This window comes from Rhea americana, unplaced genomic scaffold (genome assembly GCF_003343005.1).
Source record: "Rhea americana isolate MKP2758 unplaced genomic scaffold, rheAme1 scaffold_67, whole genome shotgun sequence".
Lineage (NCBI taxonomy): Eukaryota > Metazoa > Chordata > Aves > Rheiformes > Rheidae > Rhea > Rhea americana.
The window spans coordinates 1,973,194-1,990,693 of record NW_028186834.1 but is presented as its reverse complement, the minus strand read 5'-3'; the positions used below and the strand labels follow the sequence as shown (position 1 = coordinate 1,990,693).

Sequence of the window (17,500 nt, the reverse complement as noted above, 5' to 3'; positions counted from 1 at the left end):
GAAGTAAATTTTTGCTAAGCCACCTCATTAACTTAGTRCTTGCGTAATTCTGTAAGCTCAGACATTAAAACTGAAGCTTAGCCCTTTCACTTATATTGCTAAGGCGTGCTTTAAAAGATTAAAAACTATTCAATATTTACCTGGTTTGTAGTTGCTATATTATGTAACTACAGGTATATCAATTACTATGTAATACTCTGTTTCCAGTAATGCAAACGCTTGTAATTACTTGAATAAGTTTTATTTGAACTATGAATACTTTTTTACATTTAAGGAATATTTAAATGGAAAACTGATAGCATCTTCTAAGTCTAAGCTTAAGTCTTGGCCCATGTACAAAATTCAAAGCTGTCTTATCCATACCAACTTGGTTATTTTTCTACATTCAAAATGTACTTAAAGACCTTTGTTACTTTTTTCCTGCATTATTGAACGTTTTCTATCCTTTTTATAATCCATTTCTTTTTTTCATCTTGACTCTACTCTTAGGTCTGATTTTTAACAAATGTAATCTACATTATAAAGTGTTCTATAGGGCAGATAGACAGGAGATGAAGTAGCAGTAAATTGTCTTAATTTTTCTTTGGAGCAGTACAGTACTTTCTTTTCAAGTCTGTTTGAGTAGTTGTGCCATGAAATGCATCTTATACAGCCACTCTGGATAAGCAATATATTGTACTGTAAATATAGCAATTGCTGTCATAACTTGGAATTAAAATGTCTGGATGGTAACTAGTGCCTGTCTAAAATTGAAAAAGAGCATAGGTCTTCATCTTATGGTGCTGTTTCAAAAGATATCTTTCCTATTTTGATTCTAGGAAATTGTGAAAACTTGTGGACAAAATGTTACTATGCTACATTGAGATCCAAACTGTGATTTTTTTTGGGGGGGGAGGGGTTTATCTGTAAAGGATGTCCATAAAACCCATTGTTTTTGTTTTTTTTTAATGTAATTGTAAATATGTGAAACTGTATTCATGTCATTGCTGTGTCTGACACTAATGTGGTGACAGTGGGGGGGCAACAGGGAGGGAGGGAAAGGATATGCAACAAAATACCACTGATTTTCCCTAGTGGAAACCCACTGCAAATTAGTGAATGGTGTGAATTGCAGCCTGGTTGAAGTGTTTGAATGAAAATTAATGGGATCAGCATCAGCTTCACAAGTGCAATAAAAGGCTAATAGACAATAATATTACTCTGTTCATCACTCCGATTAGTTGTTTTTTGTTATAAACTTGAATACATGCATTATGTAATTTGTAAAATTAAGCTTATATAGAGACCTTGCTTCCACACTACTAAAACTATTCCCTTTTTGTGAGATACGAGGTTTGTAGAATAGTGAGATTCTTTCTTATGCTGAATCTTAATTCTGTTCCTAATGGTGAAAGTGCTGAAGTAATGTCACTGTGATCTGGTACTTCGGTATATGCATAAGATGGCAGTTCTGTATATTCTTTTGGCTAACTGTAAATATAAATGTTTCATATTAGCGTAGTTGAATTTTTGAGGTACAGCCCTTTGTGTGAGATTAGAAACAAATTTATTTCTAAGGACTTGTTAAAAAAAAATATTTTCAATAAAAATCCCTACCTCACCTCTGTTTTGCAGAAATTATCCCATTTCCTATGTTTAATTTTCCAATTTTATCTGTAAATGTGGAGAAAATCCCTTTTCAGTTATTGGCAAAACACTGCTGGTTTTCATCAAATGAAACAACTTTTGAATGGCTCAAAAATTTAGCATATTTGGGGGTTTTGGCTCCTTTACATTATGGTGATCAGGTTTGGGAACACATGCTATACAGTATCTGCACACCCAAGATGCTAGCTGTAGCAACCTTGCACTCTGTCTTAACAGAGGCAGATGCTCCTCTGCCCTGCCATGGGGGGGGAAGCCCGTGTCTGATGGTGCCTGGAAGGCTGGGTTGGGTTGGGTTGCGGCAGGGGGCGAGTGGGGGCAGTTGGAGGGCAGAAGGGAATGGATGTCAAGGGCCGGACAAAGATGTTTGAAAGACCCTAGGGGAAAAGTCCCTTATCCTCGCTTTGCGTAAAGGGCATGGTGCAAGCAAATAGTTTCCGATTTTTTTTTTTCTAACTTGAATGTAAATACATGCTCCCATAATCAGTTTTAAATGTGTTAAARCCTTAAGCCAAAACAAACTAGCTAATTCACCCTTTCTTTTAAATACTTAATTGATTCCCCCAGCCCTTATATTTACGTTCTTATATTCCTGCATTTTCAACCACCATTTTCAAAGATGATGTGTTCTTTAATGATACCTGTGAAAGTGACCTTCTGAAGATGTCACAGGGCATGAGGTGCTGTGGGAATGTCTCCAAGACTCCTTCCCAAACCCTGGTAGGAATCTGGGAAGAAGGGTGCTCTGCCTGATGTACTTGGAAACCCTTCCTCAGGAGGGCTCCCTGGCCCTCGCTGTAGTGTAACTGGGGGTTTTTCTTACACGGAGGAACCAGAGTATTGAGAGGAGGTTTCTAAAAATGACACTGGTTCCTACTCAGCTTTGTGGAGGAGCTGCACAACTTGGCACTATTTTTGAACCTGAATCATCTATAAAAACTGTGGGTTTTCTGGGCTTGATGTTAACTTCCTCGAGAAGAAAAGCTGATGCATACATTCCAAGACAAACATTTTTATTCAGTACAGCTGTTTGTAGTTTCAAGATCAGCAAAAACAGTTGACTTGGCATGCTGAAGAAACCTAGCTTTTCCTGAGATTTGAACGATAGTTCTGAGCTTTACAACTGACTGCATAAAAGAAATACTAGGTATCCACTACAAAGATAAAAGGACAGGTATTTTCATATTCTTGATTTTAACTCTAAAATCCTGAGGAAACCTGCATTAAGTAAAGCAGTCATGGCCTGCATACTTTATAAAGGTTTCTTCCCTTCTCTTTTGCTCCTGGACAGTATTTTTCAGAACTGAAGGAAGGCACAGCCTTTTTTTTTTTTTTTTTTTTTTTTTTTTTTTTTTTTTTTNAATAGTATTTATGGCAGGTCAAGCCTTACTATTCCTATCTAAGCAATTATGTCCCTTTTCCCTAAACTATTGCTTTTCATTGAAAAGAACTTTTTCTTAAAGCAGTTTCTCACTTCTTTCCTTTACTAAGTTTCATACTTTAACAAAGATATCTAAATTACCTGAATTTTACTGTGAAAAATCTGTGCTCTCTTTAAGTAAGGACTATGCAAATTTAGACTTATATTATAATATGTTCTATTATACCAGACTCAGTCYGGCGCCCCAAGACACACTAAGTTAACGTATTTATTTCTTTAGCTGTGCCCCCTTGGGTGTGTGTGGGGGGGGGGCTGGGATGCAACCACCCCTCCCCTAGTCTCCAATGTGTTTAACCCCCACCAAATATGTTTTAAGTCCTGGCCTTAAACATTATCCTCTGAAATCTGGTTAAACAAAAACAAAAATGTACTTTCATATTTCAAAACATGCTCTGGTTAATGTTTTATAACCTTTTCAGTTGGAGACTAATTTTAGTGTTCTTAGCTAGAAGGAACATTACCTTTAAATTCTAATAACTAATAATTTTAATATTGGAGAACTCTCAGACTTTACCAACAATGAAAAAAATTATAGTTTTTCTTATAAGACATACATGCATAACGTGTAGCATTTTTTATAACTTAAATTTGGAGTTTTAGCTTAATTAGCTGCACATCCTAAAGCATTCTTGTTTCCTCCCCTATTTATGATTGTCCTCTCAGTATCATTTCATGCTAATTAAATGGTCATATTTACTTTGCAGTCTCATTGGAAACACAAGCTGAGAAGAATTAATATACACAATGGAATTATGTACATCCCACTTCAGATCGTATGTCAGGGCTCCTACCTTTATTCCGCAAGTTACTTTAACATGAAGATGTTCAAGTTCCCATGGATTTTTGGCAAAAGGATCAAGCAGTATCTTCAAACTGGAACTGACAACTGTTTGAATTAGAAAATGACTGTGATGTTAGAATTTCTCTTGTACTCGCATAATGGTGTCTCATTGTTATCATGTGACATTATACCTATAGAAAATATTAATAAAGAATTTTACTAGAAGTACTACTTTCGCCTCACTTTTTTTTTTTTTTTTTTTTTTTTTTTTAAGGTTTAAACCAAACAATGTTCTAAAGTCAGACTACTGGAATAAAATTTGGAAGTGATTTAAGTAACTACAATGTTTAACTCCATGGGGAAAGAGGAATTGAAACTTTGTTGCTGCATTCCTTCTTTCCATTTTGTAGAACACTACTTTTTATATTTCTGCTGGCACTGGAGTCAGGGTCTGGAACTGGTGAGGTCTCAATCCTCAACAGTTGCAGAGCTGAGTTTTACTGTGTTCGGTCCTGGAACTTAGGTGCTCGCAAAGACATAAGATTCACAGTGTTTTGATGGTTTGTACAGTGTCTCACTCTCCTGAAATCATGAATATAAAAAGTATTCAGGAAGACACCTCATCACAAAGAGGACAGTCTAAATACCTGTTTTAACCTAAATCTTTGTTTTATTGATTATAACATCAAGTGTTCTTTGAGTTTTATTTAATCTGATGGAGCTGTTAATAGTAGCTAGCTATGCTAACTGTAAAATTTATTTTCCCCAGTGCAGGTCAAGACTATCACATACCATCTAATTACAATGCTAACTTAAATATTTTTCAAAATAGTTTGAATTCACTGTTCTGTTCAGGTCAAAGATATTCAAAATGGCTGTAGACCATTTAGTGATTCAAACAGTGAGTCCAGTGAAGCACCATGAAGATGACTAAGGGATTGAAGCACCTGACATAGGAGGAGAGGCTGGGAGCTGGGACTGTTCAGCCTGGAGAAGAGATGACTTGGAGGGGGGCAGCGAGGACAGTGAGGAAGGGTCTTACCAATGTATACAAAAACTTGATGGAAGGGAGTGAAAAAGAAGCAGCCAGACTCTTCTTAATGGTGTCCAGTGACAGGACAAGAGGCAATGAACATAGATTTAAATACAAGTTCCATTTAAGTGCATGGGAAAAGCTTGTTTTACTGTTAGACTGAGCACAGCAACAGATTGCCCACAAAGGCTGTGGAGCCTCCATCCTTGGAGATATTCAAAATCCACCTGCACACAGCCCTAAGCTACCTGCTTTATTTGTGCTATGAGCACAGGGCTTTTGGCACCTGCAATGCTGTCTGCTGATAGCATAGGATTTACAGACAAAATGGCATTCCCAAGTTACCTTTTTTCCATTTTCCATTAACTGCTGATTGTTTTCTTTTTTATTATTTTTATTTTCTTTTTAACACATGGTCCTGAATGAATGCCCACTGCAATGAGCATATATGTTGAAAATAAAGTTAGTTTAATCATGTTGCCATCTAATAATAGACTTCTCATGCACAATTTATTTCTAATTTATGCTTGTCACTTTTAAGTCCAGTTCCATTTGATCTTTTTGACAAGTGGAAACATGTTTTATATGGAAAATATATACTCATTTGGCAAGAGTTTTGAAAAATTCACTGTCTTCCTTTCACAAAGGGATGTTCCAGCAACTGCAGAGCAGAAGGGCGTTCATGTTGATCTCTGCATTAAGGGTTTGAAAAATCAGTACATGAACATGCATGTCTGTGACGTAATTGTTTATAAAATCTAAACACAAGCTTAGTTGGGTTTTTTTGTTTGKTTGGTTGGTTGGTTTGTTTTTTTTAAGCAGGATTTATGGGAAGAAACTGTTGGTATTTATGAATTATAAAAGTAAAATAGTTTATTACAGAAATACTTCTTTATTCCTCTAAATCTCTCCTAAACTTTGGATATTCTGCTAATGTGGCTATTTCAGGTACTCCAAAAATGTCTTTAAGGAAGGTAACAATTATCTGTTTGAGCTGTTGTCAGTCAATACTTTTTTTTTTCTTTACTATAGCTGAAGCTGTTCTGTCATTTCCAATCAACCAAATTCTTGTTAAGGAGCTCATTTGGAATTACAGTAAGGCTAGAACCAAGGGGTTTGGGTGTTTTCAACCATCAGTTTGGAGGAAATGGAGACAGGAAGATCATAAAGACATCAATTTCTTAAATAATAAGCTAGTGGGAAAGATGGGATGAAGTAGGCATTTATCTTAGGACATGGTGAGATCATATATTAAAACTTTGTCACCGTATGAGCATCCTGCATTTTTAAAGGATAAATGCTTTATTAAAAATGGTTATATCTATATGTTTCCTGCTATCTAACAATTCATTTTACCTTTTAAAAATATTCTCTCCATATGGAWATATATATTATGTCTATGTTTACAGTCAATGATTTTTCTGGATATTGTTGTGTTTCACAATACTCCCACAGGGATTAGACTTCAGATTTCTGGCCTCCAAGACAAGTGTTTCACCCACTTGCTGACACACACCTCTCTAGTGTCCAAGTGTGGTCTTTAGGTAAAGGGCTACTATTAATTTCAGTAGAATACCTGTGGAGGTCAGGAGCTTAGCTCTTAAGATCTATAGTACATTTAAACATCCAGGACAAAGTCAATATTTAAAGCAAAATGAACAGCTTAAAAATAATTCTTATGAGAGGTGAAGCTTTCAAAACACACAGAATTTTCTGTTTCAAAAAAGTATATATTTCCTGTACCGGCAGTGGCAACAAATTTTCTACTGCAGAAAATAGTGTGTTATGCAAAAACTCTTCCTTTAGAATACTGTCCTGAAAACAACATGCTAGATGTAGGCTAGGATTCAACCAAYAGGAGAGCTTATCTGCAAGGCTTTTCACTTAAATTAATCCAACATGTCATCTAAAACTCAGTGGTGCAATGCAGATGCCTGAAAATCATAGGGAAAATTATGAGCTGAATATAAGGCCTAAAAAAAACAGAACTTTTGTTCAATACCATCATAGACAGTAAAACTATTATATGCATACTGTTATTTTAAAGCTTTCCTGAAATGCTCAAAAACCTAGACATTTTAAATTGTTCTACAGTCAGTTGTACCATCTAGGAGGTAAGCTAAGCTTCCATCAATAGTCTCCACTATTCAAACTATCTGACATTTTCCTTTCCTTTTTCAGTTAAAAATCTACATACCTGGTTAGACATGCATGCACAAAATCCGCTGCAGTTCTGGAGAATCGATCAGGCAGGGAAGGCATCAGTCCTCTGTGGGCCCCGATATAGAACATGGCTGCTACCCTGTCCATGGAGGCCAGTGGTGGTTTTCCCGTTGCCATCTCGAATACGGTGCAGCCCACACTCCAGATGTCTGATTTTCTTCCATATCCAGACTCATTAATAACTTCTGGTGCCATCCAGTATGGAGTCCCGTGAACAGACTTAAGCATCTCACTGTGTGTGCCACTGAGGCTTGCCCAAGCTAAACGCTTGGCACAGCCAAAGTCAATTAGCTTCACTATACCATCTGGCATGAGCATAACATTATTGCCTTTGATATCCCTGTGTACCACACAATTGTCATGCAAGTATGCAACCCCTTGTAGAATTTGTTTTGTGTATTTACAAAGGACAGTTTCTGGCAATGGACCAAAACGATTAATAATACTAGAAACTGAACCACCAGGAACAAATTCCATGAAAATGCTTACAATGTTGTCTTCCAGACAAGTTCCTAAATAAGTTACAATGTTGATATGATTCAATGTCTTCAAAAGATCAACTTCCTCTTGCAACTTCTGATACTCCTTTTCTGTAGTCAGTTGATCTGAGGTGTCCAAAACAACCTGTTTCACAGCTATTAATTGACCCTGGCTTGTCAGACCACAGTACACCTGCAATGACACTAGCATTTATTAAAATGAAACATGAACTATAAAATATATTTAATTTTTTTAAGCATCTTTGCATTTGTTTAGGTCTCATTTACATAATCCAAAATGTTATTCATTGAATAGGACAATAGTCAGTTATAAGATGTCAGATATAAGTTATGAGATGTGTCTCTTAAAACATATTCAGACTTCAACTTACCGTGCCATAGGCTCCCTTTCCAAGCACCTCACCTCTCGTCCACATGATAGGTTGCTTGTTAGTCAAACTGCTTTCAGATGATTTAGTAGATTCTTCAAAGTTTAGCAGATCACTTTCTTCATTTGATGCCAAAAAGGCTTCACTGTAGCTCTGCTTGTAAGATGATGGTCAGTGTGGGGAGAAGACACRGAGGAAAATAAAGGTATTGTATGAGCATTACTTTTTTTATAAGGAGTAAATTTATCTTCTAGCATGACTCTTCTATTGTTTTTTATATAGGCCCCTTACCCAGCTCACTGATATGATGGCTATAGTGTGTAAAACTATGTAAATAGTTTCAAGCRTTCATCACAATAGTGTATAACCAGGGCATTATAGCATGGCATGTTTTTTACCAATAAAATGAAGTCAGGTGAAGAGAACACTTAGATGAGTATGATATGCACCTGCTTCCTATTTTTCACCACATAGCTACAGTTTGCTAAGCTAAATGTTGACTATGACTATAGGCTTGCTCTAGATAAAAATATTTAAACCAAACATGATGAAAACAATTTAGAAATGACTTTACAGGAAGATAAAAAAGGACAACAATTTCTCCATCTAGCTATCAATTCCTAGGAGAAGTGAGAATGGAGATACAGGCTGCATCGTTGTCTGCAGAAGCATAAGGAAATGTGAAAGAATATACTGAATAAGTGTGAAATATAATGAAAAAAAATTCTTTATAGATCTGTAATTTAAATAGACAAAAAGCTGAAGAGGTCAAGGAGAAGCAGTATTGGTASGTGTAAACAGCAGAGTGGGTGCTGAGCGAGCTGGGTGGCAGAATCCAAAAGCCTTCTGATTTTGAACCAGAATCTTTCATCTAAGCAGTTTTAATTTAAGCACATTTTAATGAACATAAACTAAACAGCATGTCTGATAAGCCAGTACTTGGAGTCCTATCTAAAACAGTATCTGGTGGGCCTCAGAGACTCAAGGAGCTGCCCTTTAAGATACTGGATACCTAAGACCCATTTGTCGTTTCTTTTCATATTCCTTAGCGGTCAAGGTCTCAAATGCTTTTGCCTTAGTCAAAATGCAAAAGCTTTTTTTTAATACATGCTCTTAGGCTGAAATAGCGCCTTCCATTTATTCACTTCATTTTTTTCAGTTTATCTTGATGGCTCATGTCAGCCATGACAGCTCTTCCTATCATGCCCAAGCACAGTCTGATTCGTGTCCTGACAGGTGGTCTCTGACATGCACATCCTCCAGGGATATTTAGTGGGCAGCTGGGCCAGAAAAAAAGAGACTTGATCATTAATGCGCACATACTGCTTATTACCACTACTTAATTGACCACTATTTTCTTCATTAATATTAAAACTCATCTTTCATCCAAACTTGTGCTGTAGCATCACTCAAAGGAAATAGCAAGTTATGAGCAACTACCTTCTTTAGAGCACAGTTTACAGTCTCGCCATCTCCAATYGCCACGCTTCTTTCTTCTTCAAGATGTGTATTTTGCACTTTCAGACCTGCATTTTTTGTTCCTGAAGAGCTGATGTCTTTTTCTTCAAGCACTAGCAATTCTGCTGCCAGACAACAAAGCAAGTCATCAGTCAGGTCCTTMTTATCTGCCCAGGACAGGATGTTTTGACTTGTCTGGAAAATGGGGCTTGTAACAAATGTTGTCTGAATCACTGAAGGCTGAGTCAATTCATTTGGCAAATTACTATTTTGAGGTGTGTCTGCCCAACTTTGATTTAATGCTTTTGTAGAGGATTGACATTCTGGTCTATCTGAAGAGGGCAATGCTTCACATTTATTTATAGTCTTGCAGGATGTCTGTTTTGATTCTGGGCTTCTGCGGTCATCCATATCCACTCTGCGCTGGGGTACACATAAGTTCTGGTCTGTTGTTAATAAACTGCTATTTAGAGCAACACATTCTGAATCTTTATCATGGAACTGAGGAGGACTCTGATTACAGGTAGCAAATATCTGACTGCTGGATACATCCTGAATGTCTAAAAACTGCTCCAAAGATACTTCCTTAATAGTCGATAAGTTTGAATTTGAAAAATTTTTRTTTTGCTCAGTTGATCGTGAAAACTCCTCTAAAACTGGAAGCTGATGGCCCTTGTCTTCATGAAACAGTGTTAGGCTCTCTGAAGTTTTTATTGGACAATCTGGACTAGAAATTATTACGTTATCTTGCTCCACGTTGCTATCATTCAACTCGGTACTTTGGCCTTTTAGAATTAAGCCTTTCTGCTTTCGTTTAGTGTCAGGAATGGTCTTCTTTGGCTTAGAATATATTCTCTTTTGAGTATTTCTTATTCGGCTACTCTCTCTTCCTTTACTGCAGGTAGATTTGCAAGTGTTAGCAGTGCATCTTGCAGGTGGAGCAGAACAAACATCTCTATAAAACCTGTTCTCATGTTGATCAAGTTCACGTATGTGGGAATAGACAGGAGTTCCAAACATTTCATAAATTCCTGGGCCTTTGTCATTTGAATTTATTTTCCTGAACATATCACTGTATTTCAGATCTACAAAACCTGAAGCAGACTGCGCACATGGCAGAGAAAGAGGAGTGGCAGATTTATTTAATATAACTGCATTTTTGCAACTGCAGGGTAATCCTTGCTTTTTAGACTTCTGAGCGCTCTGGGCAAAATGGTATCTGTCTACTTGACTTATCTTCTTCTGACACTTTAGAGAAGTCTCAGATTCCGTATGTGGCAGTTCTAAAGATGGGAAAATCTGACTCTTGGCACTCATCTTGTGTGTGCTACATTTTGTGGAACTCTCATCAGAAATAATTAAGTCTTCAGATATGTTGCTCCTCATCTTAGACTTAGATGAATATTTATTTCTATTTACCTTTATTTTACTTTTGTCATTTTCTTGGCGGGCAAGAATGTTGAAGCTCTGACTAGCATGAGGAGGCAGGCTTCGGATGACACTCTTTTTTCTGGTAGGTWGTTTAGCAATGTGTGGTTCCCTTCCTGGTTCCTGTTCAGGGAGTGTAACATGGACAAGAKGTACAAGTTTACTTCGATCTTTTGCAGTTACTTCTGATATTGGTTCTTTTTCTATTTCAAATTCTAAGASACAAATGCTATTTTCCATTTGCTTTCCAGAAGGATCTTGCACTTCTACTCTGGGAAATGTTTCAGTTACAGAATGATCTTCTAAGACATGGCAAGCTTCCATCATTTCATGTGTGCAGGAAAAATCCAAATCATGATTGTCAAGTACAAGGTCCATACTCTCAGGATCTTCATCTGGCCTAGAATCTAGTATCATCTCWGTAGCATTTCCTTTTACACTAGTTCTAAGGGAATTCTCCATGGGTTTTTCATTACTTCCATCTCTTAAGATATCTGCATTGTTTGATACAGGACATAAGGCTGTAAATATGCCACAGTTTATCTGAGTATCACCTGAGGTCAAGTAGGGATGACTATCATCACCAAATCTGTCTTGTGTCATTATATCTACATTCTTACAGGTAACCGAAAGCTGATATTTCATCAGGTCATTCTTTTCAGTATTAGTAGCTACATCAGCTTCCTTCCATTTTAAATTGTTTTCATTTTCTTCTTTCTTGTCTTGAGGATACTTACAACAATTATCCATGCTGAAGGAGTACAGGTCTTTTCTTGGAGTGAATTTATCAGAAATACTAACCACAGTCAGGTCTGATGACTTTTGAGTGTGCAACAGATTGTCTAATTGATACTGACAAAATTTAGCAGTTGGTTTTATAGGCAGAGCAATAGAATTCATAATATTCAAAATATTTCTGTTGTTGATGCTTTCGTTGACAACACTACCTTCTAGAGGAGCAAGTTGAATTGTTCTTACAGGCTGAGAAGTCACTGGTGGCAGACGAAACTGTAATTTCTGTGAAAATACTTGTTACACAGCATATACGTATAAAAGTCTAATACATAAGAACCAAGTAGGATAAGAAAAAAAGCCCATCACCAAATATTTGATATTTTCCCATAATTAACCCACTGTGAAGTGCAATAGCAATGCCCTGAGAAAAAGATGCGATTTTTCTCACATCCACAATTATTTCTAAGTATTCGACAGTAGGGAAACTAGTTCTTTGCTATGAAGCACATGTCGCTACTTATGATATTAAAATAAGAAGTTTTGTACATATACATTTGTCATATATCTCATCCCTTAATAGTTACGACTTAGTTACATGATTCGTGCRTATTTGCTACAGGAATTCAAAGGCTGATCAGTGATTTAATGTACCAAAATTTCTTTCTTGCTGTGCACTTTCACTGAATGAGAAAGCCATTCTTATGCTGATGTTTAAAATCACTTATTTAACCCAAGAGTGTCCTGACACTAGTAATTATATTCCCAACTAAATTAGATCTCATGCAAGCCATTTTTAAAAAGCAAAAATTATAATGTTGTTACAGAATGACAACTGATCCATTGAGAAATTATTTAAGATTATTTCTAAGTTTTAAAAGATATTATTATAAATCTGAACACATAGCTTCCCAATATGTCCAATGTACTCTTACAAAATTCCATGAACCATGCTAGATGGGCCACAGATCTTGCTCAAGGAGTTTTTTGTTGGAAGCTAGCACAATCTTCACTACACTGTCAATGAAGTTAACTGGAAAGTTATCCAAAGGAAAGTTCTTATATGGCATTCACTGAAAAGTAAGTTGTGTTCAGGATGTATTTTTTTATTCCTTCCTTCTTTCTTCTCTTCCTGTTAGCTGAAAGGTACTATATATCTTTGAAACAGAAGATTTGAGAATTTGAGTACTTTGTTGCGATTATTCAGATGATTAGGGTAAAAATAATTTTCTGAAAATTATTTATTTTTATTTTTCATTTATAGGAAATAATATAAGCCACAAGAATATACTGTATATTTATATGCAAAAGAATACAATAAAATAATTACTCAGTCATATGTTCTGAGTACTCATTTGCACATCTATAGTCAAAATCAATTTGCAATCTGCAGGAAATTTCTGTTTGTATTCCCAGGCAAACTGAGGTCTGAATGTGCCAGGGAGTGCAATGAACGCTGTTTTGAAATTTACAGTTCAGTCAGCTTTGTCTAGTCTGCATGTCYTTAATCTCAGTTGCTCAGTTTATCCCAAATGATATGCSTCTAGAAATCAGCAGATCCTAACACGTGAAATAAAGCTGTATTAAATCATACTGAGGTCAAATAAATAATTTTTCTTAAACACTACCCTCAATCTGAAATGTTTATTTCTCCCTAGCCTATGATCTTTTATCAGCACTTACAATATCATTTCTAAGTTCCTTGCTTTTTTCCTGTGAACACTATTGTATTCTGTAACAGGTCTACTACATTAGACAGATGATTCAGTACACAGTCCTTTGTACTAATGACTATTAATTAGTTTCCATAAAGACCAGATGATTTTTTCTTAAGTATAGTATGTTTGATCTTTYCTAACTTTTAGGGCTGACTGAGTGTGAGCAGTGAGTCAAGTAAAATTGCTAGCAGCACTGAAAGTTCAGAAGTAACTACAAAAACTGTTTGTCAGGAATCCTATTTATACTTACTGCAAAATTTCATGTCAAATATGTTTAATAATTTATGAGACCTTATTTTTTACTTGCTAACCCAGTAAGTTTCAGCAAACATCTAATATCAATTGYTTTTCATATTCTATTTCATGTCAATTTTCAATTACTACCCAAGACAAGAATTTTTTTAATACAGCTAAACTGGACACCTAACATACAGGATGTGCACACCTGAAAATAGTTTACATACTTACACCTTGAAAGGCTCTGTAACTTTTTAAATTACCAACTCTCTACTCCCAAGAATCCTTGATGTAACATTTTACTGACAAATTTGTTGTCATATATATATACATATATATATATATGAAGATTTCCTGATATATATATATATATATATATATATATATATGTAAAAATACCTGATGTTCATCTGCGAAGCTGAAAAGCAAGCAGAAGCAGCTATCTATACTTCTTCCGTATTACTGTTTTAAAAGTTTTGAAGGAATATTATATTTTTAATTTAGTGTTCAGTTTTACACGTAATGCCATCTTACCTCAATTTCCTTATTTCTGGTTTTTAGCACTGTTATATTCAACCCTTAAAAATTAAAACAAATTAAATGTTAGATTGGTAYACTTAAACAGACTACAATTTCTATTCATAATTTAATTTCAAAAAGTAGAGTTCTGAGGACTAAGAGTCTATCTGATGCATAGTTGCAGAACTAGGCTATAAAAATGCTATGCAGAGAAAAGTCATAAGTTGAAATTCAAGTGCAATACCAAATTTTATAATTACTTTTTTTATAGAACACAGTGAAATGTGGAAAATTTAGAATAATTTTACTATAGTAATTTGGAATACTAACTACTACTTAATTTCAGATGTTTCCTAACTTCCACATGTGGCTRATTACTTTTGTCAGTATGAGGAAAAAAATGAGAGAGATGCCATCCTTGTCCCACTCCAGTTACTGAGTATTTTATCATRTATTTTGTAGGCCCAGAGTTTCACCATACTGGGTAACAGGAATTGTGAAGTCCCTTTCTTATACTCTGTATCATTGCTTCTCTTTGCCTCCTTCATTCCTCCAGTACACACACACACATAAAGAAGATGGTCAACRTAACTGAAGCCTACTGCATGTGAAGAAATCAGACATAAAGATAATTTAAAATTTAAAGAAAAAGAACTTCTGAGGCTTTGCCACCTGACTTTACAGCAATACATAACTTTGTTTAAAAGTTGTGACTTTTAGAATTGAACTTACTTTGTTGTATCTGTGCTTTTATTATCTGAAATGCATCTAAATCCATACGTGATTTTGAAATGCTATATTCTGGACACGAGGCCTGTAGCAGAAAGCTGAAGTCAAAGCCACATCTTACGTTCTCTTCTTTCTTCAGGAAGAAAGGTAACATGTGCTGTCTCATCTGTAATGCTAACTTTTTTTTATTTGGTAAACATGTCACTTGTTTTTCTGGCCACAGTGTGGACACTGTTGTTACTTGACTAAAAGGCAAAAATAAAGAACAAAATATAGCGTGAAAATAGGCAAGGGGCCTACTCAATTTAAACAATCATATGGCTGGGGAATAATATGAACTACAAGTCTGTAAAATCCAAAAATGATGGAGTTAGTTTTTTCTCTTGATCCATTCGGTAGGTTAGGGTGCTCTGGCAGCATCTCACTGGGTTGCCAGGGATTGACTACAAGTGAAAATTAATGACAAAAACACTAGACAAARCAACAATAAGAACTGGAAAACAGTTCTTCCTCTTCCTGACAAAGAACCTTCCCCTTCTTGACAAAGAATTACTGTTTCCAGCATATAGATTTCATGAACAACGAGAAAAATCTGTTAGAAGAACTGTGAATGTGAGACRCCCCTCTGTTATTTATAAAAATTCTAGTAACTGCCTTAAAGAATAGATGCCATGTGGGCCAGCTATGTAAATCTGCTACCTACTTTCTGAAGAATAAAACATCCAAAAACGCAAAAAGATAAAAAAATCTGATTAAAAAGAGGTAGRAAAATATATTATAAATTTTTCCTAAAGGTGTTTGCAAGATAATTGTCTGTTTTCAATTAAGTCAAATGTAAGGTAAAACATGAGGCATAAACCACAAGATTTTTCATGTTGTACCAAATAATCTATTCACCTAGTGCAGTATCTTGCTTCCAGCAATGACCAGTAATTAATGCTGGGATGGAAGAAACACCATACAACCTATATAGCTGCATATACTATAGGACACTAAGGAAATGTTTTTTACTTGCAGACTAGTTCCTGCTTTGCATCCCTTTTTGGATGCCCAACTACAAATTAAATAATCACTCTACTTACTTGTTCTTTTCCAGAGCTTTGTATGATTGATGCATTTCTTTCATTATTTTATCTGCATTTTGAAGAGCAACAAAAATTCGACAACCTGCAACAGTACATTATWATTACAACTATAAAAGCAGTTTAATTCACTGAAGAAGGCAAATGCACTTATTTTCAGTTATTAAAATATTATCAAAGATATATATGATGTAGCTATCACAAAAATGTTATGACCATCTCACACAACTAAGATGCATATATATTTTCTGTCCCCTATTTTAACGTCCYTATTTTAGTAGAACAGAAGTATAAGAGAAATACTTGCTGAAACGTTAAAAAACTATAATGTTTAAAAATTGGAAAGTTATTAAAAGCAAAACAAATCTCACAGCTACTCAAAGGTGAAAATTAAGCCTGAGTGTGATTTCAAAATTTCTTTGCGTATTTTGATAGGTGATCAGATTTCAAGCTAGCATTGTCCTTTCTCTTCTTCCARTCCCCCTACAGTACACCTTAAATGTATAAACCTTGGTTAGACTACCTTCTTTGCTTCTGTTCTTATTTTGTTTGTTGTCACACATACTGTCCTTCAATGTATTAAGGTCCCCAAACCTGCAAAAAAATGTTTCATGAATTGATTTCCAAYTCATGTGCATAAATCAATATTTATATTTCATTTTTTTCAGGATCAGGACAATAGCAACATTTAAGTAGTACTTGATTAAAATAATACAATTTAACTTACCATCCAATGCCACATCCTTTTAACTTCTGGTTGTTGAAATATGTGTAATTTGTTTGTAAATTTAACGTAATGTTCAGTATTTCTAGGAAACCCTGTATTGTTTAGAGTAAAAAGCATACTAAACAAAATGTATTGTACACAGTTATATTTGGGAAATCAGAAATAATATAAATGAAGTTTTAGGCAGTTTATATATGCCAGTGTTTTTATTTTACAGAATCACATCTATTAAAATATAATTGATTGACTCAAAATTATACTAAACAGAACAGAAATATTTTATTGCAATTATTGTGTTTTACAAAAGCATATGATTATTTCAAAATTTAAAAGCAATCTGTTAAATATCGTGCAAAACAGAAACACCAACAAGTTAACAATTTTCCTTTTACTTTGGTCTTATTTGAAGTATTATATACACAAACAAAATACACCACATGAAGAATTAACATTTGAGAATATGAAAATGCAACTGGAATTTTGTASTATTTAGAGTTTGGACAGGAATTTTGCACAGAAGCAGACTGAGGTACTAGCTTTAACTTCAAGACATAGCAGGGAGAAGACATGAACCTATGCCAACCATCCACACTATGACCAGCTCAGGTGCCACCATGTAGCTCATCTGTCCCTGCAGTGACTTCATATGACTGACACAGGCAGGCAGGTGACCTGTAGAGTCTTTCCAAAAAGAGCAATAACCTAGAGAAGAACTAGGGCTTCAGTGATCGCTCAAAACTGTCTGAATGCCTACACTCAAACTGCTAGTGTGCTACATGTGGAAGGAGAGAACCACTGAAGGCTGAGGCTGGCAGGCAGCGCTGGAGATTGCCTGGTCCAACCCCCTGCTTCAGCTGAGTCACCTAGTGCAGGTGCCCAG

General features: G+C 35.5%; 2 protein-coding genes across 3 annotated transcripts in view; one reads left to right on the top strand and one right to left on the bottom strand.

Moving 5' to 3' along the window:
- CCNT2 (cyclin T2) overlaps window positions 1-1,198 on the top strand; it is a 25,994-nt gene extending 24,796 nt beyond the window's left edge. For both annotated transcript variants that reach the window (XM_085320918.1, XM_085320917.1), the window contains one exon: window positions 1-1,198. This exon is cut by the window's left edge and continues 2,943 nt beyond it. The gene's annotated coding sequence lies outside the window, so the exon portion shown is untranslated.
- A 2,972-nt stretch (window positions 1,199-4,170) lies between these two features.
- The window catches only part of MAP3K19 (mitogen-activated protein kinase kinase kinase 19), a 16,861-nt gene continuing 3,531 nt past the window's right edge, over window positions 4,171-17,500 (bottom strand). Inside the window, exons 2-9 of the mRNA XM_085320916.1 lie at window positions 16,417-16,487; window positions 15,894-15,978; window positions 14,815-15,056; window positions 14,098-14,141; window positions 9,431-11,893; window positions 7,994-8,143; window positions 7,097-7,794; window positions 4,171-5,591 (exon numbers count right to left, since the gene is read on the bottom strand). Of these exons, the coding sequence (XP_085177042.1) occupies window positions 5,525-5,591; window positions 7,097-7,794; window positions 7,994-8,143; window positions 9,431-11,893; window positions 14,098-14,141; window positions 14,815-15,056; window positions 15,894-15,978; window positions 16,417-16,456 (3,789 nt within the window). The 5' untranslated portion in view covers window positions 16,457-16,487 and the 3' untranslated portion in view covers window positions 4,171-5,524. The remainder of the gene's footprint in view (window positions 5,592-7,096; window positions 7,795-7,993; window positions 8,144-9,430; window positions 11,894-14,097; window positions 14,142-14,814; window positions 15,057-15,893; window positions 15,979-16,416; window positions 16,488-17,500) is intronic.